General features: G+C 48.0%; 1 protein-coding gene across 3 annotated transcripts in view; it reads right to left on the bottom strand.

The window, feature by feature from the left end:
* Positions 1–26,219, bottom strand: part of ATL1 (atlastin GTPase 1) — a 37,281-nt gene that overhangs the window by 3,179 nt on the left and 7,883 nt on the right. Inside the window, exons 2-13 of one of the 3 annotated variants that reach the window (XM_081861865.1) lie at positions 25,948–26,195; positions 21,562–21,696; positions 19,279–19,383; positions 18,076–18,126; positions 16,180–16,236; positions 12,657–12,749; positions 10,492–10,630; positions 8,523–8,650; positions 7,209–7,265; positions 5,452–5,523; positions 2,480–2,953; positions 105–119 (exon numbers count right to left, since the gene is read on the bottom strand). In XM_081861865.1, the coding sequence (XP_081717991.1) occupies positions 105–119; positions 2,480–2,953; positions 5,452–5,523; positions 7,209–7,265; positions 8,523–8,650; positions 10,492–10,630; positions 12,657–12,749; positions 16,180–16,236; positions 18,076–18,126; positions 19,279–19,383; positions 21,562–21,696; positions 25,948–26,195 (1,574 nt within the window). The remainder of the gene's footprint in view (positions 1–104; positions 120–2,479; positions 2,954–5,451; positions 5,524–7,208; positions 7,266–8,522; positions 8,651–10,491; positions 10,631–12,656; positions 12,750–16,179; positions 16,237–18,075; positions 18,127–19,278; positions 19,384–21,561; positions 21,697–25,947; positions 26,196–26,219) is intronic. The other 2 variants (XM_081861866.1, XM_081861867.1) reach the window with 2 other exon arrangements.

The raw sequence follows: 26,219 nt of genomic DNA, 5'->3' as shown, positions 1-26,219 counted from the left end.
AGGAAGTTGAAGCATTTAAGCACCCCAAATATAGCACAGTTTGCACACACAGACAGACACTGAGAGAAGGGCAGCTGCTGCTACATAAAGAGTAATGGGCTTACCTCATTCGTATTTCCCTGCAGGTAAGGCAGTTGAAGGGGGGAAAAACACAAGGTGAGAGAAAGAAGACATGTGCACTCTCCTCTAGACCTCTGTCCACTTAAGGGCATCCTGGTGGAAAATTTTGACACTCCTTCCTCCATCCCCTCCCTGCTATCTGAACCCTTGTAAAGCGTCATGCCATCAGCCCAGGTTGCACAGCCTTCATCCAGCCCTGTGCCTTCCAGGCAGGGTTCGGACTACAACTCCCATCAGTCACAGCCAGCACAGCCATATGATGCTCTTAACTGTGGAAGCACAGCTGTGCTGCCAGGGGGTGATGGGAGTTGAAGTCCAAACTTCAACATGCAGAAGGGCACCAGGGTTGGGGAATGGCTGACTGCGCTGAAAACAGGCCTCCTGGCACAAATTCTGCCACCTTTTTCACTGGAGGTTTACTTTTATTTATTCTTGTTTTGGATATTTTTTTGTGGTCGCTATAGACTGTCATGGTGATTCCGCTTTCGGACATCTGATGCTTCAACTGTCAGGAAAGTCGGGAGACAACAATTTGTCAAATATACACAGATGTTATAAATATATTAGATCTGGGCAAAGTTTTGTTGGCATTTATTTTGCAGCAGGTGTTGGTGGTCAGGCTTCTTTTTAAAAGTTCATTTTATCTTAGGCATAAATACAATGTGGTTGAGAACTACTTTTTTTTTAATGAGGAGAGGGATAACCTTCCCACACACAATATAAATAATAACCCCGGGGGATTGTGTCCTACCATTGCAAAATGTTTTCTCCAGGAACACAGACAGAGCTGGTGTGGCTTTTAAAAGGGGGCAAAGAATCTCTTGGCCACCTCTGACTTAAGCCTAAGATGAAAATACTTAGAAATTTGCTCCCCACCTTCCAAAATTTCAAAATATCTCCCCACCAACTTTCATGGGAGCAGAATGGTCCTGTGGAAATGGGAAGTGGTGGGGAGGCATTTATTCCAGTTCTAATTTATACCCCACCTTTTCAGGAGTCATGACCAAAAGCACATGAGCAACTGGAGTTTCACCCAGCCCCACATGGAGATGCCAGGGACCCAACCAGGGCCTTCTGCATTCAAAGCAGGTACCCAGCGCTGAGCTACGGTCCTTCTGTTGGCGAGGAGTATTGACTGCCACCAGCCACTGGCAGGCAGCTCCTCCATGGATTTGCCTGGTCCTTTTTTAAAGCCATGCTGCTGGCAGCCATCCCACCCTCCCATGCAGATAAACTGATTCCCCATTGTAGAAGTGCAACCTCCTTGTGGACATCCTAGTAAATAAGGTTCACTGGATGACTCTGACGCTCTAAAATTTCTCTGTCCTCTCACTCCTCACCATTCATACTTTTGTCGGCCTCTGCCCTCACCTGTCAAAGCTGAGTTTTCCCCTTGTACTTACACCTATCTCCCTCCCTTCTTATTCTTCCTCCTCCTCCTAATCTCATGGGGGGCTTCCACATGAACCATTTATTGAGCAGGGAGATTAGACAGTGTTGGCTATTCAACAAGCAATTATTCTGATCTGTTTGCAGGGAGGTTAGACAGTGTTTCATCAAAGCAAGCATTACCCCAACGCATTCCAGAGTATTTCCCCATCACCTTCATTCCTGCAAAAAAAAATCCAATCTTTTGGGGGAAGCGGGTTTGTTACACAAGACTCCCCCCAGTCTACTATTTATATTATTGCCTGTCTGTCCAGCTGTCCTCTATGCATTCGCACACCTCTTGGGACACCGTTGCCCAACGTGGCATGGCAGCGCCCAAGATGGAGCAGGAGGCTTTTGTCTACGTTTGAATGCCCTTAAGATGCCATTCTGAAGGTAGATGGCGGACCAAGCCTCTGAAGATACCGTCGCCCCATTTGGTGGGACAATCACCAAGATGAAGGAGAGAGTCTCAGCCTATATTTGGATACCGTCAGGTGCCATTTGGAATAAAGATGACGGACGGAACCATGTAAAACTGCGCTGATTTTTAAAATGCACTGACTTATTATGGTTTTTTAGACTTCCCATGCAATGCTGGGCACTTCTCTCTAGCCAGCTATAAATGTGGAAGCTGAATTTGTTGGTGTGTGACAGAATCGGGGAGAGACAGCTGACAGACTGAGAGTCTTTAGAGTGCATTCCAGACCCCCTGCTCTCCCAGAACATGGCGTGCCTTGAAAGTAGGAGAGCAGAGGGCTCAGAGGCAAAAGGTGCTTTTCAGCACCGTAGAGATGACTCATGAGAAGGGGGAGGGATGCAGGGAGTGGGGCTTCACTCGGGGGCTGCATTCCTAAGCCTCTCTCTGTGACTATTGAATAAAAAGCAACTGGTAAGAACTTTCCTGTCTTGTCCACTCCTGGCAACCTACCGTGGGGTGGTTTGGATACTCTGACGCCTGACATCTGCTCACCTGGTCCCAGAGTGCTGCGGCCACTTGGTCTATGACGGCGCCCAGCTCCCTGTACTCCCCTGAGTACCTAATGTAGGCCCAGGTGCAGAGGGTGATCAGGGTCAGGCCCATGATCATATTGCACAGGCTGGCTATGATGTCCAAGCCGATGAAGCCGGTCACCCCGGCAATGACGTAGGTGATGAAGATGACCACAAAGAGCGTGGCGGGCGTGCGGGCGGCGTGGAAGATGTTCTTGCTGTCGTTGTGCTTGATGTACTGGACGTAGAGCTCGTCGATCTCGGCTTCCAGCTGCTGGAGGTAGCGGCGGCTGAACTCCTCACCCCCCATCTTCTTCACGGACCGGAACTGCCGCACCGCCTCCTCCTTCAGCTCCAGGTGTTTGCTCTGGAGGTCGCTGGGCGCCAGGAAGGGCTTGTCGCCTCCACACACCTGCAGGTTCACAGTTTCTGCATTAATTCACAAGGCCCTGAGCTACATGGGCCCCAAATATCTAAAGCAGCCTTTCTCAACCTGTGGGTCGCCAGATGTTGTTGAACTACAACTCCCATCACCCCTAGCTAGCAAGGCCAGGGCTCGGGGGTGATGGGAGTTGTAGTCCAATAACATCTGGGGACCCACAGTAGAACCGCTGATCTAAAGGATTGCCTGATTGCTTATGCCGCACCCAAATAATAATATAACATACCCAGCCCATCCAGCTGGGTTTCCCAGCCACTCTGGGCAGCGCCCAACAGAATATTATAAAACATGATAAAACATCAAACATTCAAAACTTCCCTAAACAGGGCAGCCTTCAGATGTCTTCTAAAAGTCAGATAGTTGTTTGATAAAAGTCAGATAGTTCCACAGGGAGGGTGCCACTACCTAGAGGCCCTCTGCCTGGTTCCCTGCAACCTCACTTCTAAAAGGCCCTTGGAGCTGGACCTCAGTGTCCGGGCTGGATGATGGGGGTGGAGACGCTCCTTCAGGTATACTGCGCTGAGGCCGTTTAGGGCTTTAAAGGTAATACCAACACTTTGAATTGTGCTTGGAAACGTACTGGGAGCCAATGTAGGTGTTATATGGTCTTGGTGGCCACTCCCAATCATGGATCTAGCTGCCACATTCTGGATTAGTTGTAGTTTCCGAGTCAAAGGTAGCTCCACGTAGAGCGCATTGCAGTAGTCCAAGCGGGAGATAAGCAGAGCATGCACCACTCTGGCAAGACAGTCTGCGGGCAGGTAGGGTCTCATCCTGCATCCCAGATGGAGCTGGTAGACAGCTGCCCTGAACACAGAATTGACCTGTGCCTCCATGGACAGCTGTGAGTCCAAAATGACTTCCAGGCTGCGCACCTGGTCCTTCAGGGGCACAGTTACCCCATTCAGGATCTTCTCATGGGGCGCTTCTGGAGGCTCCCCACCTGCCTCTGAGCAGAGGTGGGTTTAGGGCAGTGCGATCGGTTCTGCCACCTGGGCACTGAGCCTAGGGGTGCCCCAGGGCCTAGTGCAATGGTCCCCAATTAGCTAAGTACTGCAGACTCCCTATTTTTGAAAAGCCAAGCCATAGACCCCCATATTTGAAAATTTTGATATGGTGAATGGTGGCACAAATGCCGGGACCACCATTTAGTGAATTGAGCAGAACAGAAGGCGAGATGCAGGGGCACACACTGAACTTTGGCCTCGCATGGGGCGCTGCTGAAATTTGAAAGACCCAAGTCCACCTGTGCCTTGAGGTTCAGTTGGCCTTTATCAGGGACCCAGCTTGCAGCATAGCAGGCATTCTGCAGTCGTTGCAGCATCCAGGCTATGAAAAGAGGACAGCCCCACATAAGGGGCATTGCAGTAATTAAGGCTCAGGGTTACCCATGCATGAATCACTGTGGTAAGGTTGCCCCCGTCTAGAAATGGCTGCAGCACTCCGAAGAAATCTCAGTTGGGTCTCTAGTGGGTCTCTGAGAATCCTCCGGAAAAATAATCTCTCAAAGGACCTGTTGATGGCATTTTACCAGTGTACTGTGGAGAGTGTATTAACTTATGGTCTCTGTGTGTGGTTTGGGAGCTGCACGGTCAGGGGAAAAACAATGCTGTCCAGGGTTGTAAAGACTGCGGACAGAATAACTGGGTGCCCTCTTCCCACCTTGGATCAAATCTATGCTTCCAGGTGTCATAAGAAAGCTGCAGAGATAGCGCAGGATAGGGTGCACCCCGGAAATGATCTCTTTCAGCTTCTGCCTTCTGGAAGAAGGTCCAGGGTTATAAGGACTAGGACTAGCTGCCTGAGAAACAGTTTCTATCCAAATCTGATTTGGGGTTTAAACGCAGCGTAAGGTAGTCTCTGTGGGAGTATATTGTATTTAATTATGGGGTATCAGAGTATTTAGGGGGCGAACCAGGCTGGGATAGCTGGGCTTGTTGGTTTCTGAATGTCTGATGTAGATTTTTTTCAGTTTTGTTGTTCTGTATGGGTCAATGACAATAAAGATGATCGTATCGTAGTGAAAGGAAAGGAGCAAGGAGTGCTCTCAAGTTGAGGACCTTAAAAGCTGGGGTCAGAGCTGCTGGACAGTGGAAGGGACTCCTTCAGAAGGTGGTAGACTCTCCCTCCTTGGAGGCTTTTAAGTAGAGGCAGAGGCTGTCTGTCATGGATGCTTCAGCTGAGATTTCTGCATTGCGGGGGGCTGGACTAAATGAACCCCCCGGAACCCCTTCCAGCTCTGTGATTTTGTGACTCCTGCTCCTTCCATGGAGTCAAACCCCACCCAGAACGGGGTTGGGCCATCCTGTCGTGCAATTCAGACTCTCTGCCAGTTGAATCTCGCCCAGTACTTGCACACAGAGGGCTTTCCCACTGCGCCTTAGAAGGCATCCACTGCAGCCCAAAGGGGCCTAGTGGAATCATGGAGGAGCCACGCTCCTTAATGGAGGACGCAGTATCAGGCTTACCTCTTCCATTCTTTTGTTGTAAGTGTCTTTAGCCGTGGCTACAGCTGCAAGGTTGTTGGCTTCTGCTGTGGCCTGCAAGGGATCAGGAGGAAAGGTCAGAAGAGGGAACCAGAGGAATAAGAGAAGAGTTTGGATTTGATATCCCTCTTTATCAAAACCTGAAGGAGTCTCAAAGCGGCTAACATTCTCCTTTCCCTTCCTCCCCCACAACAAACACTCTGTGAGGTGAGTGGGGCTGAGAGACTTCAGAGAAGTGTGACTGGCCCAAGGTCACCCAGCAGCTGCAGGTGGAGGAGCGGGGAAGCGAACCCGGTTCCCCAGATTACGAGTCCACCGCTCTTAACCACTACACCACACTGACACCACCAGGAGGAGGGAATAGGGTCACTGGGTCCAAGGAAAAAAACGCACCAAGGAGAGGGAGTGGGGAGGAGCATCTTTAAGGGCTCCTCCAAACACCTTTTCCATTGCGCAGCCACAATCAGTTGTGCTCACAATGGCATCAGGGCAGTTACAACACTCTGTATGGAAGACGTTACACTATGTTTCCAATCCGTGCACATCCTGTAGCTTCCTCCTGAAATCCTATAACTTGGCATACCTCAAATGTCCCAGTTTATTTCTTGTTCCACTTTTGTTTTGGTTTTTGTTGCACTGCTGCAGCATTCTAGTGCATGCGTGCGCACACACACACACACACACACACCCCAGAGCAATGAAGCCCGGGGAAGCATTGCAAAACAATGAAGAAAGTGGGATTGTGGTAGTGGCCCAAAGGGCCATAATGAATGTGATAGTGTGAACCCCTATAAATCCGTGAATCTGCTTCTAATAGAGAAGTTATGGTAACCCGTTGCTTTAAGAAACTGGTGATTTTGCAAGTTGCTGTCCCCCACTGGGACGGAAGGACAGTTAATACGTAAATCACGAAAATACAGTTCATAAACCTGGTGCAAATGGCTACACGTAACACGGGTTCCCAACATGCATACTAACACAATGTAACTGATCACAGTGAATATCAAAGCTTAGTCAGCAATGCTTATTGCGCATGTGTATTAAACATGAAATGAGGTAATGATGTATATGATTGGTGGAAATTGAAATGCTTTGTTTGAAACTTTGTTTGACAGCCAGTGTGGTGTAGTGGCTAAAAGCGGTAGACTCGTAATCTGGTGAACCGGGTTCGCTCCTCCGCTCCTCCACATGCAGCTGCTGGGTGACCTTGGGCCAGTCCCACTTCTCTGAAGTCTCTCAGCCCCACTCACCTCACAGAGTGTTTGTTGTGGGGGAGGAAAGGAAAGGAGAATGTTAGCCGCTTTGAGACTCCTTCGGGTAGTGATAAAGCGGGATATCAAATCCAAACTCTTCTTCTTCTTATAAATACACCTGCCTGGACTCTTGGGCAGTGTTGCAGTTTTGTGAAAAGATTCGACTGTAACCTATTGCTTTGCAATAAGCAACAATGGACTCCCAACTCCTCTTGTCTCTGAGTTTTCTTGGCGTAACTCAGAAGAGAAGCCGTTTTTGGCTTACAACAGGATGACATGTGGACCATTCAGCACAAATGCATCTCTAGTGCACAGCTACTGCATCAGTTGTGTGTTGCAGGTGGCACCTGCAAAAAAACCAACAAACCTCACCAGTCAGGAGGACCCTAACTCACCATGGAGAGAACAATCCAAGTCATGTAATGTGAGTAAAAATAAATACACCTCAGTTTGTTTAATAACTGTAATCAATGCTGTGTGACTTACCTGCAGCATCGATTTGGGGTGAGGCAACTCCTCTCCTTGGTAGATCTTTATATAGGCCTGGGAAGAAAACAAGACAAGATAGGACAGGCTGAGTTTATGCATGCACAGAAAAGTCCACAAAGGTCTGTAAAAACTCAGGAAAACAGGAAGCTCCAACTGGTTGACCTGCAAGGCTACCAGCTTGTGAGGACCAAGAGGCTCACATGACTGCAGTCCCGGCTTGTTGGCTACAGTACCTTCCTGTATGCTTCTGGACTCACAGCTGTCCATGGAGGTGCAGGTCAGTTCTGTGTCCAGGGCAGCTGTTTATCAGCTCCATCTGGTATGCAGGCTGAGACCCTCCCTGCCCACAGACTGTCTTGCCAGAGTGGTGCATGCTCTGCTTATCTCCCGCTTGGACTACTGCAATGCTCTCTACGTGGGGCTACCTTTGAAGGTGACCCGGAAACTACAACTAATCCAGAATGCGGCAGCTAGACTGCTGACTGGGAGCGGCCGCCGAGACCCTATAATACCGGTCTTGAAAGACCTACACTGGCTCCCAGTATGTTTCCGAGCACAATTCAAAGTGTTGGTGTTGACTTTTAAAGCCATAAACGGCCTCGGTCCTGTATACCTGAAGGAGCATCTCCACCTCCATCATTCTGCCTGGACACTGAGGTCCAGTGCCAAGGGCCTTCTGGCGGTTCCCTCTCTGCAAGAAGCAAAGTTACAGGGAACCAGGCAGAGGGCCTTCTCGGTAGTGGCACCCGTCATGTGGAATGCCCTCCTACCAGGTGTCAAAGAGAAGAACAACTACCAGACTTTTAGAAGACATCTGAAGGCAGCCCTGTTTAGGGAAGCTTTTAATGTTTAATAAAGTACTGTATTTTAATATTCTGTTGAAAGCCACCCAGAATGGCTGGGGAAACCCAGCCAGATGGGCAGGGTATAAATAAATTATTATTATTATTATTATTATTATTATTATTATTATTATCAGTTCACCTTCAGGTGCTGGCTTTGACATTTAAGCTCTTCTAAGCCACCAAGGTCCAGGGGTGCTAGACTACAACTCCCATCATCCCTGACAACTGGCCATGCTGGCAGGGGCAGATGGGAGTTGGAGTCCAACTCCCATCGGAGGGCAGAAGGTTCCCCACCCACTGCTGTATGACCTCCCAACACAGGTGCTACAAAGAAAAAGGCCCTGCCTTCAAGCTTTTTACAAAGGACGCCCTCTTCCTGAGGCCGAAGAGGAAGGAGGTGTCCTGCCCAAGACGGCCCAGCAAGAATGGGGTTCCTGAGTCAGCCTCCTGACACCTTGAGGCTCACCTTGAAATATTCCACCAGGCCTCGGCAGGTGATCTGGTTGCCGTTGATCTCCTTGACGTCCAGGCTCTTGGGGCTGAGCAGCCAAGGGATCAGCACCTTCAGGTTCTTGATGAAGTCCTCGTCTATTTCTGTGGGGGAAGGCGAGTCAGTGGAAAAAGCAGTCCTCGCAAGCAAGCGAGTGATGTCAAACTCTTTGGAGAAGGATGTCAATCCTTCTGCTCATAAAGAATCTAGTGCTTATGTTAACATCAGCAGCCAGGTCCGTAATAGCCTGGTCCTGGAAATCGTCATGTGGAAGACATGGTTCAATAATATAGGAAACATTGCACATACCGTATTTTTTGCTCTATAAGACTCATTTTTTCCCTCCTAAAAAGTAAGGGGAAATGTGTGTGCGTCTTATGGAGTGAATGCAGGCTGCGCAGCTATCCCAGAAGCCAGAACAGCAAGAGGGATTGCTGCTTTCACTGCGCAGCGATCCCTCTTGCTGTTCTGGCTTCTGAGATTCAGAATATTTCTTTTCTTGTTTTCCTCCTCCAAAAACTAGGTGCGTCTTGTGGTTTGGTGTGTCTTATAGAGCGGAAAATACAGTATTTATTGGATTGTCTAGTTAGACATGTAGTCTGGGGCGAAGCCAAATCAGGCAGTTTTGATGGAGCCGGAGATGGACTGGTCTCCATTTTTTATTTTAACGACAACAATTTTATTATTTGAACCGCATGAATCTTGAGTTGCCCCAGCCGCTAGGGGAGCCATGCAAGTACTCTTCCCATTTTCTGCTTTTATGCTGTATTTTTATGTTGTGAACTGCCCTGAGATCTTCGGATGAAGGGTGGGATACAAATTTAATGACTATTTTTAATATATAATGATGGTGCACACCTGGTTGTGGTTGTGCTATATGGACTCATCTTAACAACTTGGCTATATGTAAGTGCATCTCTGTGATTTGTTTTTTTACACTGAGTATGTGCCATTTATGGTTTTCTTATTGTTTCTAAGATTATGCATTAGTTTGTCCATCTATTTGTGATAAAATAATAATAATAACAGCAGCAGCAGCAGCAGCAAGTGGCAGGCGCATGTCTGGTTTTGATGCTTTCATCATTTCAGCACCAGGCAGAGAACTACCATAGATGAGAGGTTAAAGGTAAAGGGAACCCTGACTGTTAAGTCCAGTCGCAGACGACTCTGGGGTTGTGGCGCTCATCTCGCTTTACTGGCTGAGGGAGCCGGCGTACAGCTTCCGGGTCATGTGGCCAGCATGACTAAGCCGTTTCTGGCGAACCAGAGCAGCACACGGAAACGCCGTTTACCTTACCTATTTATCTACTTGCTCTTTTTGACGTGCTTTTGAACTGCTAGGTTGGCAAAAGCAGGGACTAAACAACGGGAGCTCACCCCGTAACAGGGATTCGAACCGCCGACCTTCTGATCAGCAAGCTCAAGAGTCTCTGTGGTTTAGACCCTTGCAGATGAGAGGTTGGTTGCTGCTAAAAATTGTAGGATTTGATTTGATTATGTTTTAACTTTTCTCGTCGGTTCTGGAACTGTTGCTTCGATTGTGTTTGAGATGCAGCTTGGGATCTTAAAGTGAAGGGAGGGATACAAACACATTTCAATAAAACAAATCACGGATGAGAAAACGGATCAGGCCAGCAGGTCGGAGCCTCATGGCCTTGTAGGCCAAAACACCTGGGGGCACGAGGTTGGGAAAGGCCAGATTACAACATAAGCTTGCAGGTGCCCTGATGGGAAGAGAGGAGTTTGCAAGAGCTACGGGGAGTCAAAGTGCATGGGACCCATATCTGGTGTGTGTGGCTGTGGCTGTGGCTGTGGCTGTGGCTGTGTGTGTGTGTGTGTGAGAGAGAGAGAGAGAGAGAGAGAGAGAGAGAGAGAGAGAGAGAGAGAGAGAGAGACCTGGCACACAGGAGGCAATCGGAGAAATGAAACTGGCAAACGAACCTACCTTTGAGTTTCCCGTCGAAGTTTGGGTTGGTGGCCACTTTCAAGCCCGGGTGAGGTAAGAGGAAGCAGGAGATGTTGGTGAAGCAAGAATGGATGTGTTTCCGGACATTCTGCAGCTCTTCATGCTGGTTCCCCGAGACCTGAGAGCAAGAGGGCGGGCGGATTAGCAAGGCCACTCTTTAGAGGGGGACCAACGGCTTGGGAAGTCATAGAATCGTAGAGCTGGAAAAGGACCCCCAAGGGCCATCTGCAAGCAGGAATCACAGCTAAAGAAGTCCTGGCCGGTGGCCATCCAGCCTCTGTGGAAAAACCTCCAGAGGGAGCCTGTTCCACAGTCGACAACCTTGCTCCTTTGGAGTGGGGGAGCTCTGCCAGATAGAAAGGTTCCCCAGCCCTGGCCTAAAGGCAGGGCCGTCTTACGCATAGACCTAAGTGGCGCTGGGTGCCAGGGTGCCAGATTTTGGAGGGCACCACAGGCTGAGTATCCGGGAAGGAGAGTCAGGGTGCGCTCCCTTCCTCGCTCTGGGGCAGCCCACTCCCCTCCTCTCAGCCACCCACCGGAGCACGCTGCGTCCGGCTCAGGGAAGCCCCTTCGCATCCCCTCCTACCAGGGCTGCCTGGGTGCCTGATGGGCGCGATCGGGGGCAGGGACAGGGCACCCCTCTCTGGCCACACCGCTGCCTGCGTGCCCCCCTGCGGAGTCTGCGAGCGGAGCAGGGAAGCTCCCTGTGCGATCCCAGTGCACAGCGAGGATGGCACAGCTAATGAGGCACCTGATCTGCTTGCTGGCCCTCCTGTTGTTGCAGGAATTTATGTATAGGTTTGGGGGGGGAGTTGCCCCTCCAGCAGATATCATGCACATGCAGCCCACTACCAAAATCAGCACAATTGCTTTTGTGATTTGTCCCCACAAAACACTTCATCACAGTTTCTTCCTATCTATTCAAAGGGCCTTTGCTGTACGATACCAAATGTAAGAATTCACTGATAAATGTATCTATGTACTGGCTCACTGGGAAAACTTCAGAAATTCATATAGACATGTGAGCTCAGCTACTCAGCAGCCCCTCTGCCTGAGGGATAATCCCTGGCCTCCTGATACCTGAGTGCCAGACAGGTAGCCATTCCAGAAATAACAAACCCAGATGAAGACCAAAGGGTGTGATGAATTTGGCTGGGAAACAGGGAAATGTAAAGATCTCTTTTGTTACACTTGATGGGCATTTGGTGGAGGGCAAGGAGAACCATGGGGCAGGGTCCAGGATGCTCAGATTACTGCCACCAGACCTCCCCTTTCATGATGTAACCGTGATGTAGTTTGGGGGTGTGTGTAACATGGGGGTTAGCAGCTAATAAAAGTTTGGGGGCTCTTTTGTTTGGGGCTTCCATCTTGTTCCACCTGGTGGCAGGTGGGAGTCCTGTCACGACAGTCTTCAATAAAGACCAAGCCTACTGGCTAATGTTTTGCTCTGGTATTCCTGGCTGGTGTCCTTGTTTTTTGTCCAAGGGAGCCCTCAGATTTCTCCGTTAACACTGTGGCGCAGACTTACCCAGACGGGGACAGGTAAGGGGCACCGGGCATTTAGAGAGAGGCTTTGCGGGAGGCCATCTGGGCTGTAATCCAGGTGCCTCTTACTTACGTGCAGCGCCGAGTTCGTGCGTCGGACCACGTGATGTAAATGAGCCGGACCGAAGTGCCCCCCCCCTTAAAAAATGGTTGACAACTCTGGGAAACGGGGGGGTGGGGGGGTGCTGGAGAGATATTTACACCATGGCACCAGTTATGCTTAAGATGGCACTGCCTAAAGGCACAAGGAAATGCTACCACCTCCTTCTCCAAACTGGCTGAGAATGCAGGTTTCAAAAGGGGGGGGTGTCCCCTTGTCGTATCTCTTATCCAAGCCCCGCCCCACCCACATCCAAAGGCTCCCACACAAGGATGCTCCATTCATCGTCACCTGACTGCCCAACTGAGTCACATGACACACCTGCAATTGACCAGGTGTTGCCTTTTAGCAACAGTTAGTTGCAAGGGGGGGTTGTTCCACTTCCCATTTTAATTTGCTCATTTTTATTTTTTACTACTTGATGGGATTTAAATTGTTGGGAGTTTTGAACATTTTTTTTAAAAAAAAAGCAGGAGAAAACAAAAGTGTTAAGACCAACCTTGAGGCGCTTTTCCAAAAACCTGGCTCCACCATCTGCCCCGTAGGAAAACTCGTAGGGAAAGCTCCAGTCGCGAACAAGGAAAATGAGAGACTGCAAAAGGGACAAAGAGAATTACTCGTGTGCAAAGTGAAATAAGTCGCCCCAACTACACAGCCAAGCTCTGTCCCCAACAAAACACTGAATACGCCACCCCAATCTCTGAACACTGAAGGACTCTGGGGGGTTCCATGTGCTCCCCCAGGTTTGGTTTCCTTGGAATGAGGGTCAATGGAGACTGTGCTGTCTTTTGGATACATGGCTTTATTTACACACATATAAAGGTAAAGCTAAAGCGGGTGGCACTGTGGGTTAAACCACAGAGCCTAGGACTTGCCGATCAGAAGGTCAGTGGTTCGAATCCCCGCGACGGGGTGAGTTTCCGTTGCTCAGTCCCTGCTCCTGCCAACCTAGTAGTTCGAAAGCACGTCAAAGTTCAAGTAGATAAATAGGTACCGCTCCGGCGGGAAGGTAAACAGCGTTTCTGTGCGCTGCTCTGGTTCGCCAGAAGCGGCTTAGTCATGCTGGCCACATGACCCGGAAGCTGTACGCCGGCTCCCTCGGCCAGTAAAGCGAGATGAGCGCCGCAACCCCAGAGTCGGTCACGACTGGACCTAATGGTCAGGGGTCCCTTTACGTTTACCTTTAAGAAGGTAAAGCACCCCTGGATGGTTAAGTCCAGTCAAAGGCGACTATGGAGTTACAGCGCTCATCTCGCTTTCAGGCCGAGGGAGCCGGCGTTTGTCCACAGACAGCTTTCCAGGTCATGTGGCCAGCAGGACTAAACCACTTCTGGTCCAACTGGAAACCAAGATGGAAACCAGAGCACACAGAAACGCCAATTACCTTCCTGCCACAATGGTACCTATTTATCTACTTGCACTGGTGTGCTTTCAAACTGCCAGGTTGGCAGGAGCTGGGACAGAGCAACGGGAGCTCAGCCTGTCGCGGGGATTTGAGCCGCCAACCTTCCGATCAGCAACCCCAAGAGGCTCAGTGGTTTAGACCACAGCGCCACCCTAAGCATAAGACTGAAGGGCTCACAGCATCAACACCCCAGCACATCTTGCTTCTCTATTAGCTTTGTATCCAGCACAGAGCAAGCAAGGTCTCTGTGTCTCCAGCTTCCAGCTTGTTCCAGCTCAGCTCTCTCTCACACACACACTCTCTCTCTTGTTCTCCTGGCTAGGTGAAGTGGGGTGGAGGGAAGACCTACCCATTTGTTCTATGGCACAGAGCAACTTATTTGGTTATGCTAATTGTGGTTGGACTGGATGACCCTCAGGGCCCCTTCCAACTTGACAAGTATATGAACTAAAGTCCTTGCCAAAACAAAGGGACTAGTTGGGAAGCTTGTTCTCATACCTTGTTCTCCCATTCCCTGGTCCTGAATGGGGTAACTGTGCCCCTGAAGGACCAGGTGCGCAGCCTGGGAGTCATTTTGGACTCACAGCTGTCCATGGAGGCACAGGTTAATTCTGTGTCCAGGGCAGATATCTACCAGCTCCACCTGGTACGCAGGCTGAGACCCTCCCTGCCCGTGGACTGTCTCGCCAGAGTGGTGCATGCTCTAGTTATCTCCCGCTTGGACTACTGCAATGCGCTCTACGTGGGGCTACCTTTGAAGGTGACCCAGAAACTGCAATTAATCCAGAATGCGGCAGCTAGACTGGTGACTGGGAGCAGCCACCGAGACCACATAACACCGGTTGTTGTTGTTGTTGTTGTTGTTGTTGTTATATTATTATTATTATTATTATTATTATTATTATATTATTATTATTATTATTATTATTATTATTATTATTATTATTCTACCCCCAGAGATACAGGATCCCAAGAGCTGGAAGGAACTCAGGACATCATCCAGACTGACTCCCCCCCTCCAAATTTATAACAACACAAAGATGCCCCTCTCTACCCCACAGTGCAAGGGGGGTGGGTAGTCATTCTGGAGAACAGAGCTGAGAATACACAGATACTGTGGGATGTGATACATAAGTAGCAGTCAAGTACAACATTCCTTGTTTTCCTAGAGTGGACATGCAGGGGAATGTTTGGTCCAGCCAGTCGAAAACTTCCTGTTTCCTCCTGCACTGGGACATACTTCCTTTTGCATGTGACCAGAGGTGGGCGTGACCTTACCTGTCCAGGTAACAAAAGGACAAGGCATGCTACCATCTCTCTCTCTTTGACTTCCTCCGTCGTTGGAGCAGCTTTTTAGCTAGAGATGCTCCACTGGGATTATCCCCATATGGGATAGATCCACATGTATATACTATGTAACTATGTCTGCCTTCAGGGATCCAACTGTGAACTGATGATTTGTGAGTAAACTTTCTTCTTGTTACTTATGAATAAGATTGTGGTGCCTTTATTCTTTTAAGAGGGATAAAAGGGAACTTACCAGGAATCTAATAGCGAGAGGCATAAACAAGCCTGCAACCAGCTATTTGCTGTGCGTTTTAAAGGGGAATGTAAACTCTGCTAAGTAAAGGAACTTGCTCCCCTTTATCACATACACAGCCCAACAAGACAATGACAAAAATCCACCAACAGCATACAAATCAATATGGCTAACCTGATCCAAAACACCCACCCACCCCACTCACACATGAAAACAAAGACCACCACAGCCAACCACAAATGAACAACCACACCCTAGGCCAACCCCAACCTCTCTCACCACCAAAGGAACACAAGTGAACAGCACAGAACCTTCACAAGCGACACTGACATAAAACCCCACATATATTAAGTAAAATAGAAACATCGCCAGCCGACCCATCTTCCACCACCCCCTTTCCCCTTTTTCTTCCTAATGTCTCAACAAATGAAACCGATCTGTAAAAAATGTTACTTGGAGAAGAGAGAGAGAGAGAGAGAGAGAGAGAGAGATTGCACATACCGTATTTTTTGCTCTATAAGACTCACTTTTTCCCTCCTAAAAGGTAGGGGAAAATGTGTGTGCGTCTTATGGAGCGAATGCAGGCTGCGCAGCTATCCCAGAAGCCAGAACAGCAAGAGGGATCACTGCTTTCGCTGCGCAGCGATCCCTCTTGCTGTTCTGGCTTCTGGGATTCAGAGTATTTTTTCCCTTGTTTTCCTCCTCCAAAAACTAGGTGCGTCTTGTGGTCTGGTGCGTCTTATGGAGCGAAAAATACGGTGCTTTCGTAAACTAAGAAAATCTTTAATAAATATACATATAATGTAAGTAAAGGAACTTGCTAGTGCAAGTTAGAAAGGATATTAATAAACAATATATCCTCCCCTGCCTCCCTGAACATTCCCACAGATACTGCCCATTGCACCATCAAGGTCTCCTCCAACCTGTGGCCCTCCAGAGGTTTTGGGTACGGCTCCCATATTCCCTGGCAATTGGACACACAAACTGGGGCTGCTGGGAGCTGGAGCCTGGCTTTTGGGTCATCTGCCACCCAGCAACACAGATGAACTGGGGTGCTCCCTCCACGCTCCCCCTTACCTGAAAGGGCTTCAGGAACGTCTCCTCCATGGCCAGCCGCCCATATTCTGTGAAGAGCTGAAACAAGAAGCAGACCAGGGCAGAAAAGATGAGCTTTTCTTTTGGGAATTATAGGGACAGAACTACCTAAATTGTGTAGAAATTTATTGATGTATGCTACTATAGCAGCAAGAATGCTATCAGTATAGAAGCAGAAGTCCCAATAAAGGAAGAATGTATACATAAACTTATGGAATATGAAGAAATGGCGAATCTTACCGGTAGAATAAGAAATCAAGATAACCAACTTTTTTTATATAAAAGAATAAAAATGGTTTATTGAATATTTACAGATAAATTGTAAGCAGATAAAAACATTAGCACGATTATTGTAATAACCTGCAGTTTTATAAGCGAGTATATTTTCAGTAGATAATTAAATGAGCAAGTAAGTGAACTTGGATATGCAGAAGGTATCCAAAGATATTTAAGGAACCACTGAAAGAGGGGAAAGGAACTCAAATTTTGAAATGTTAAATGGATTGTAAAACTAATGAAATGTATAAATTTGAAAGGTATATGTATATAAAAAATTTGAGTGAGATGAATGTGTCAGAGAAGAGGCTGTGTTGAAAGGGGGTAGAATTCAACATAGACCAAAGTGGGGAAAGCGTGGGGGGATGAGATCTGCTCAGGCCATGCGTCTTGCCCCAGAGCAGATTTAAAAGGTGTGCAGGAGGCACACAGAAGGGAAGTCCAGTTGCGTCGCCAGACCTTGTTCTGTTGTTGTTGTTGTTGTTTAGTCGTGTCCAACTCTTCGTGACCCCATGGACCAGAGCATGCCAGGCACTTCTGTCTTCCACTGCCTCCCGCAGTTTGGTCAAACACATGCTGGTAGCTTCAAGAACACTGTCCAATCATCTCGTTCTTTGCCGTCCCCTTCTCCTTGTGCGCTCCATCTTTCCCAACATCAGGGTCTCTTGAGAGTCCCATGGACTGCAAGAAGATCAAACCTATCCATTCTGAAGGAAATCAGCCCTGAGTGCTCACTGGAAGGACAGATCCTGAAGCTGAGGCTCCAAGACTTTGGCCACCTCATGAGAAGAGAAGACTCCCTGGAAAAGACCCTGATGTTGGGAAAGATGGAGGGCACAAGGAGAAGGGGACGATGGAGGACGAGGTGGTTGGACAGTGTTCTCAAAGCTACCAGCATGAGTTTGACCAAACTGCGGGAGGCAGTGGAAGACAGGAGTGCCTGGCATGCTCTGGTCCAGGGGGTCACAAAGAGTCAGACACGACTAAACGACTAAACAACAACAACAACAACAATTTTAATCTGTAAAGGTAAAGGACCCCTGGACAGTTAAGTCCAGTTGAAATCGACTATGTGGTGTGGCGCTTATCTCCACTTTGAGACTGAGGGAGCTTTCCAGGTCATGTGGCCAGCAGGACTAAACCACAATGAGACACCGTGATGGAAACCAGAGCTCACGGAAACGCCGTTTACTTTACCTTTACCTTTTTAATCTGTAAAAACAAGGAGTCTTGTGACATCTTATTACAGAGGTTTCTGAAATCATACATGGCATGGAGAAAGTGGGCGGAGTGAACTGCTACAAGCAATAGAAGAAGCGTATCTAAGCAATATATAAAACACATTTAAAAGAGCAGAACCAATAAAACAAAGCAGTAGCGGAATAAAACCAATTTGAGCGTTATTTTAAAGGAGCCTGGAAACTAGGCAAGGACCAGAAACCTCTTTTCCTACAGACAAATGAGAGAGATTCCCAGTGAGGGAATCTCAGTGCCCATTCTGTGCTACTTCTGCCCAAACCCAGGAAGGGGAGGGAGGGAGGGAGGGAGGGAGGGAGGGAGGGAGGGAGGGAGGGAGGGAGGGAGATAAGAGAGTGATATTACCTGCAAGTGCTGGAGGTCGTCTTCTTGAACATTCTGGGACAAATTGTACACCTGGATGCAAAACAACCCCACAAGCATGTAAAAATGACTGAAAGCAATCCTGGCTTCTCTTTCGTTGCCAGAATTCCACCCCACTATGGCGAGTGGGTGGGTGTCTCCCCCCTGCATGTGATCTTGTTCCTCTTTCCCCAGAATCAGCGATTTTTCAGAAGGGGTGAGGAGAGGCACCCCAACTCAGCTCTAACCACTGAACTACAAACCTTCCCCTAGAAATCAATTTACTAGACAATCAAGTGTGCCATTAATTATGCTAACCAGCTGGGTCTAGAGATGTTGAAGAACTCTGTTGGAAACGGGAGGAGGAGCGGAAACTGTCACAATTCACAAATTCAGCAAAGGTCAGGAAGGGAAATCACACAAGCAAATATGAGCGGTATTCGCCAGCATTGTTTAAGTCCGCAAACATTACGTAAAGAGTTACGTTGTTTTCTGCATTCTTTTGGGCACAGATTCCCTTCCACTGAAATAGGTAAAGGTAAAGGGACCCCTGACCATTAGGTCCAGTCGTGGACGACTCTGGGGTTGTGGCGCTCATCTCGCTTTATTGGCCGAGGGAGCCGGCGTACAGCTTCCAGGTCATGTGGCCAGCATGAGTAAGCCGCTTCTGGCGAACCAGAGCAGCGCACGGAAACGGCGTTTACCTTCCCGCCAGAGTGGTACCTATTTATCTACTTGCACTTTGACGTGTTTTTGAACTGTTAGGTGGGCAGGAGCTGGGACCGAGCAACGGGAGCTCACCCCGTCGCGGGGATTCGAACCGCCGACCTTCTGACCGGCAAGCCCTAGGCTCTGTGGTTTAACCCACAGTGCCACCCGCATCCCTTCCACTGAAATGCGCTGGAGTTAATTATGTGATTGCATAACAAATGACGTTCATTCCAGCCACAATGGAAGACCAAACAGGCAGGTTTTAGCAGAAACCAAACTGCAGCCGAGCAGAAACAGCTCTGGTTGCAAGAAACGCAGGACGGAGCAGAAATCAACACCCCCTTGCGTCCCTTGCTGGGGCTTAGGGAGGCTGGCAGCTGTTTGCATCCTGCTTACTAAGGTCAGCTGGTCGAACACAGAGCACCGCCCATCCTCTGCTCATGCCGTCTTCACACACAAACCCCCTCCAACCCCCAGTCCCAACATCGCAGTTACCTGGATGGAGCTGATCATGGTACTAAGAGCAAAGACGGTGGCTGAATCTCGGAGGGTTGACTGGCTGTCAAAGGTTCCCTGAGTGTCCATCAGCAGCACAGCCACCTGCAGGAGACAGAAATTATTATTATTATTATTATTATTATTATTATTATTATTATTTATTATTATTATTTGTACCCGGCCCATCTGGCTGGGTTTCCCCAGCCACTCTGGGCGGCTTCCATAGAGACCAAAAATACACTAATATGCCATACATTAAAAACTTCCCTGAACAGGGCTGCCTTAAGATGTCTTCTGGATGTCAGGTAGTTGTTTATCACTTTGACATCTGGTGGGAGGGCGTTCCACAGGGCGGGCGCCACTACCGAGAAGGCCCTCTGCCTGGTTCCCTGTAGCTTTGCTTCTCGCAATGAGGGAACCACCAGAAGGCCCTCGGTGCTGGACTCAGCGTCCGGGCTGAACGATGGGGGTGGAGACGCTCCTTCAGGTATACTGGGCCGAGGCCCTTTAGGGCTTTAAATTTGAATTGTGCTCGGAAACGTACTGGGAGCCACTGTAGGTCCTTCAAGACCGGTGTTATGTGATCTTGGCAGCCGCTCCCAGTCACCAGTCTAGCTGCCGCATTCTGGATTAGTTGTAGTTTCCGGGTCACCTTCAAAGGTAGCCCCACGTAGAGCGCATTGCAGTAGTCCAAACGGGAGATAACTAGAGCATGCACCACACTGGCGAGACAGTCTGTGGGCAAAGTTTCTTTCTACTTCCTCTCTCTCTCTCTGCAGCATGTAATGAAGAAGAGCGTTTATAAGCTTGCTCCCAAGCTTATAGCACATGTTTGAAACTATATTCTGTATTTTCTGCCCAAAAGTATTTTGCCTGTGCTTCCCTTGCTGCTGCAAGGAACAATGCATGATAGACCTTGAATCTTTAAGTAAAGTATTTTAAACTTACTTAACAGTATGTACTCTGCACATTGCAAGAGGGGTAGAAAGAGTCAGCTGCTGTGTTCAGCTGACAGGATAAAAAGATTTAACAATCTATGTTCCCAATGCTATACTACTGCTTAACTTTTATTAGTTTAAGACTCTGCTACGGGGGGATCTCTGTATGCTAGCCCTGCATTTTGAATCCAGGCAGCCAGCCAGTTCGTTTGTTGTTCACCCACACATGCGGATCCACAGGGATAGATATATTTTAATTCCCCCACAATTTGCAATTTTATTCCTCCACAAGAGGTGGTACCACCCACTTTAGGAACCACTGAGGTAGACCAACCGGATCAGCCGAAAGGACTGCACGGCGATAGCTGTAGTAATAATAATAATAATAAATAATAAATTTTTATTTATAGCCCACCCTTCCCGGTTCAGAAAACCGGGCTCAGAGCGGCTAACAACAAATTTAAAACACTTAATTGATGCAACACAAAACAGCATAAAATACAGTATAAAACGTGAATAACAATAAATTCAGAATTCAAAAATCAATTTAGGGGGGCAACCCATCCAATAAATATTAGATGATCACCAGGGCTAGCTGGCTAAGTTAGTCCTGTTTGGATCAGCGAGGAGACCGGGGGAGAATTAGCTGTGGGTGAAGGTGATGGAATACATGGAACTGGCTGAGATGACTAGCAGAATCCGGGACCAAGGAGAAGAGTCGGTGGAAGAAGATTGGAAAAAAATTAAAGTTTATCTTCAAAAATATTGTAAAATTAAGGATTGTTAGAAAGATGTTGGAAAAAGAAAATTATGTGGTTTTGGCAGAAAGGACATAAAGGATTAAGTAAATATGAATTGGTGAAAGAGAGAATGTAAAATTATAGTATATAAAGACAAATTATTAAGATAAAAACAAGGTTGGAAGGATTTGCTGAAACAATAATTTGAATTAGAATACAAAAATGGGAAGTGTGAGGAGGTCAAGGAGATAAGTAAAGGAAAGAAAGCTATGTAAAGGTTTGAATTGTTCTTTTTTTTTTTTTACTGATTGTATTTTTTTCTGTCTTTTTTACTTTTTTTTCTTTTTCTTTTTCTTTTTGTAACCTTTAAAATTTGAATAAATATTATTTTAAAAAAAAGAAAATTAGCTGTGGGATCCCAGAGCGGGTAATCTTCATGAAAAGGGGAGGGGGAGGGAGGGAAGGAAGGGGAATAAAAGACCAGGCTAAGTTCAAATTGAAAGCAAGGCGGAATAGCTCTGTCTTACAGGCCCCGCAGAAGGAGGTTAAATCCTGCAGGGCCCTGGTCTCATGGGACAGAGTAGCACCAAGGAGCTGCCCACCTTGTTCCCGTCGGGCTTGTCCACGAGGAAGACTTCGCTCCAGATTTGGATGCCTGTCGTCTCCCGCTCTGAGCCGCCTCTCCAGGAAAAGCCCGTCAGAGGCTCATTGTAGTCGCCAACCCAGTCTGCCAACTCCTGCAAGGTGGAGAGATGGCAAGCGGTAGTTGATTCTGTTAGTTCCCGTAACTGGCGGGCCAAATCAGGCCGAGATTAGTATCCTACCTAGAGGCTAAAGCAATCTCCCATTTTTGCTACCTGTCAAGAATCTGGCACAGGCCACAAAGCATGGCTGGAGAGTCGCTTTGGTCCAGGGTGTGTGTTAAGTTGTGGGTTGACATAGCAGACGACACAGCGATTTCTCCAGAGCAGCTCTTTATTTGTACGCTGGACAGAACTGAACAGCAAACAGCTCAGCCGGCCTGCTTTTATAGGCAGCCGGCTGCCAACATTGTAGCAACAACAACCCAGGGTTTCCCACCTAAAATAACTGACGTGGACCTGAGTGAAAACTATCTACAGTATCCCCCTGCTGGCCCAGGGTGAGAACTTCAGTACGTAACAGTGTGTGTGTGCCACTAGATATGCAAGCCTGCATGAAGGGGTGAGGGAGAGGGACTGCAGGGTTTGTGTCATCATACGGGCCGTTATTCCATGAAATATTAGCACTCGGAAAAGGATTAGTGTTCGTGCAATGGGATCTCTCCTCCCCATGAACCAAGCCCAGATCTGCTCGGGGGGGGGGGCGGAGGATCCCCCAGAATAGATTTAGAGGGAGCAATGGGGAGAATGTCGCACTGCTCAAGGAGAAATAAGAAATGCCTTCCTTAAAAGGTAAAGGTAAAGGGACCCCTGAGCATTAGGTCCAGTCGTGGACGACTCTGGGGTTGTGGCGCTCATCTCGCTTTATTGGCCGAGGGAGCCGGCGTACAGCTTCCAGGTCAAGTGGCCAGCATGACTAAGCCGCTTCTGGAGAACCAGAGCAGTGCACGGAAACGCCGTTGACCTTCCCGCCGGAGTGGTACCTATTTATCTACTTGCACTTTGACTTGCTTTTGAACTGCTAGGTGGGCAGGAGCAGGGACCGAGCAACGGGAGCTCACCCCGTCATTGCGGGGATTCGAACCGCCGACCTTCTGATCGGCAAGTCCTAGGCTCTGTGGTTTAACCCACAGCGCCACCTGCGTCCCCCCACGTTAGTGCTGTCCCAAGTACAATCCAAAGGGCTTACTTCGGAGGCTTTTCCAGTGGAAAAGTTGCCCAGGCTAAAAATAATGGGAAAAGCAGGAAGCATACCAGATCCACCATGTTCTTTTAATTGGATGTAATATTGCATCTTTACAGTGCTGTAACGTGTCCTGGGACCATACGGTAAAAAGATCCTGGCTGGCGTCTCTGTTGCATTTGAATGGCTTTTAGACGTGTGTTCCTGTTCTTTTTGCTTTAAATTGTTTTTATAGATACCTATAATGGCTTAAATAGATGCAAATGTTCCAGCAGCCTCGCTTCAAGTGCACAATTGTTCTGAGCATGCTTTTATTGCACCGTAAATTGTTCCGGGATGCCATGTGGATATTGATGGGTAAAGGAAATAAATCAATGACAATGAAAACACACACTACTATTATGGCTGGGAAGCTGGGGCTACAAGCAGATCAATAGCTCTCAAGATCTTGGCAATGTGTCTGCTTAGGGTGCCAAATGTCTGGGGCGTCCCCGGAGCTGCCAGAACAGCCCGCTGTGTTGCATTCTGGACGCTGGACAGATCCCCTCAACATTAGGACTGGCCAGACATTTAGGTGAGTTCTGGGACAAGGAGCCCACGCCCCCTAGCCCAAAGAGGAGAGCCAGGCATTGCTCCTTACAGCACCTTCCCTGCTTAACCCCCAAGTGGCAAGGACATGGTGTTAGAATTCCTGCTCCAGGATTGCAGTCATGGGATTGTTGTCTATCACATGATGGTGTATGTTTTGACTCCACAGAGTGGGAAGTGACGGAGATAGGATGTGTGTGTTCCTGTGTTCCGTGAAGTGGGACTATTGTCCTTTGTCCTTTCTCTTTGCTGTCTGACGCTAGAGAGAGAGGGAGCCATGTTGCAGTGCTCCGTGTGTGTTGATATGTAAATAAAGTAGATTAGCCAAAATGCTGAGTTGCTGAGGTCTGTCACGTGTATGATGTGCAAACTCTGCGGATCCCTAAGTGTGCCGGTGTCGGTTGGCATCGGTCGCTGTGATGTTCGGGCAGAAGAAAGCTATTGAAGCTCCTGAACGATTGACCGGGAGGGAGGGAACATGCCAGTTGGGCATGTGTCTCTTCCAGGGTCCTACTTGAGTGTAGGCTGAACTCCTGACACACAGCTCCTTTTGGCAGGAAAACAAATGCATTTTATTGCTTCTGAAATGTTCAGATTTAGCATTACTTTTATTGTATTGTTGTTTATTAAATTTTTAAATTAATTTTTTAAATTATTAAATTTAATAATTTTAATTTTATTTAAATTTAATAACTTTAAATTATTAAATTTATATGCCACTCTTCATCCAAAGATTGCGGGGTGGCTTACAATATACAGTGGTACCTTGGGATGCGAACGGGATCCGTTCCAGAGCTCCGTTCGCATCCTGAATGGAACGTAAGACGCGACAGTGCATCTGCGCGTGCACGGGTCGTGATTTGCCGCTTCCGCACATGTGTATGACGTCATTTTGACCGCCTGTGCATGCGTGAGTGGCGAAACCTGGAAGTAACGCGCTTCGTTACTTCTGGGTTGCCGCTGAACACAACCCAAAAGCACTCAGCCTGAAGCACATTCAACCTGAGGTATGACTGTAAAAGAAATTCAAAATTAAAAGCCTAACAAAACAAACCAACCCCCCCACCAAAATATTATTACTTATTACATTTATTTCATAGCAGCACAGAATCGTAGCGTTAGAAGGGATCCCAAGGATCATCTAACCTCCTGCAATGCAGGAATGTCAACTAAGGCATCTATGGCATCCATCAAACCTTTGCATTGGTTTATTTCTACAGTGGTACCTCGCAAGACGAATGCCTCGTAAGACAAAAAACTCGCAAGACGAAAGAGTTTTTCGTTTTTTGAGTTGCTTCGCAAGACAAATTTCCCTATGGGCTTGCTTCGCAAGACGAAAATGCCTTGCAAGTTTGTTTCCTTTGTCTTGCAAGTTTGTTTCCTTTTTCTTAAAACCGTGCATTCAGGGGGTACAGTTGCGACTTGACTTCGAGGAGCAACTCATAGCACGCCTTTTTTGACGTTTTTGAAGACTTTGGTGATTTTTGAAGCTTTTCCAAAGTCCGTGCTTCACAAAACGAAAAAATCGCAAGACGAAAAAACTCGCAGAACGAATTAATTTCGTCTTGCGAGGTACCACTGTATTTGCATTTTTCATTTCATTTCATTTATTAGTCGCTTTTCCCTGCCAGCCTGACTCAGAGTGGCTTACACACATACACAAACACATACCACACCCTAACAAACAAAAGGCCACATACATTCATAAATAAAATCAAGAATTCATTTTAACACATTAAAGATAAAGGCCAACGGTCTGGTGAAAGAGGAATGTTTTTGCCTGGTGCCTAAATGTGTGTACTGAGTGACGGTGCCAGGCAAGCCTCCCTGGGGGGAGCATTCCACAAGCAGGGAGCCAACACAGAAAAGGCCCTCCAGACGGACACAAATTTGCATTTGCACTGTTTGTGAGCTGCCTTGGGGTGCTGTTTTTTTTTTCTGCTGAAAGGAGGAGTATGAATAAATAAGAACAGAACATCTGCCCAACCTCACCTATTGAAATTGAAATTCTTTATTGTCACTTGTACAACTTGTATACAGTGAGATTACATGAGCACCCATGGCTGTCAACCTTCCTTTTTTTTGCAGGAAATTCCCTTATTCCAGCACCGTTTCCCGCTGCTATCCCGCATTGTTAGATATCCCATAGACTGTTCTCAGGACAGGTGAGGCTGCTGATCCCTTATTTTCAAATCTGAAAGTTGACAGCTATGCAAGCACCCCTCACTCAGCTCTCTTAGTCTTAATTCCCCTCGTTTACTGACGCACACCCACCAAACCCGAAAGCCAGTTGCCCTGTTGTTATCTTTTCATTCAGCAGCCTAACAGCCCACGGATAGAAGCTGTTCTTTACCCTGTTGGCACAACTAATAATAAAAAAAGTGCCGGCCAGGGTGTGAATCATCCCTGAGAATTTTCCTCACTCTCCTGAGGCAACGTTCTTCCGCTATTTCATCCAACAGATTCACAGGACAGCCCATGATATAATATTGCAAGGGCAGTGGACGGATCCCAAAAGCTAATTTGGTCCTGCCCTTGTGGGGAGGCCCTGAAGATGCCATGTGAGGCCCACCTACCATGTTGTACATGTATCTCAACATGAAGTCCATCAGGAACGACTTGCCCTTCCGGAAAGCCCCCGCCACGGAGACGGCCACCACCTCGCGGTCTCGGACGGCTTCCGAAAGCAAGATGCGGTTGAGGGCCTCTTCGTCCAGCTCAAAGGAGTGGTCATCCTTCACAATGAGCACTTGCACAGGGCGGGCCTTCCCGTCAGACTCCTCCTCCTCCGAGCTCCACTCATAATTCTTTTCAGAGAACCCGCCTGTGTCGGAAGAGAGCAGCCCCC

Source organism: Podarcis erhardii (genome assembly GCF_964252035.2).
Source record: "Podarcis erhardii genome assembly, chromosome: 1".
In the NCBI taxonomy this organism is placed as follows: domain Eukaryota; kingdom Metazoa; phylum Chordata; class Lepidosauria; order Squamata; family Lacertidae; genus Podarcis; species Podarcis erhardii.
This window is presented reverse-complemented; position numbering and strand designations above follow the sequence as displayed.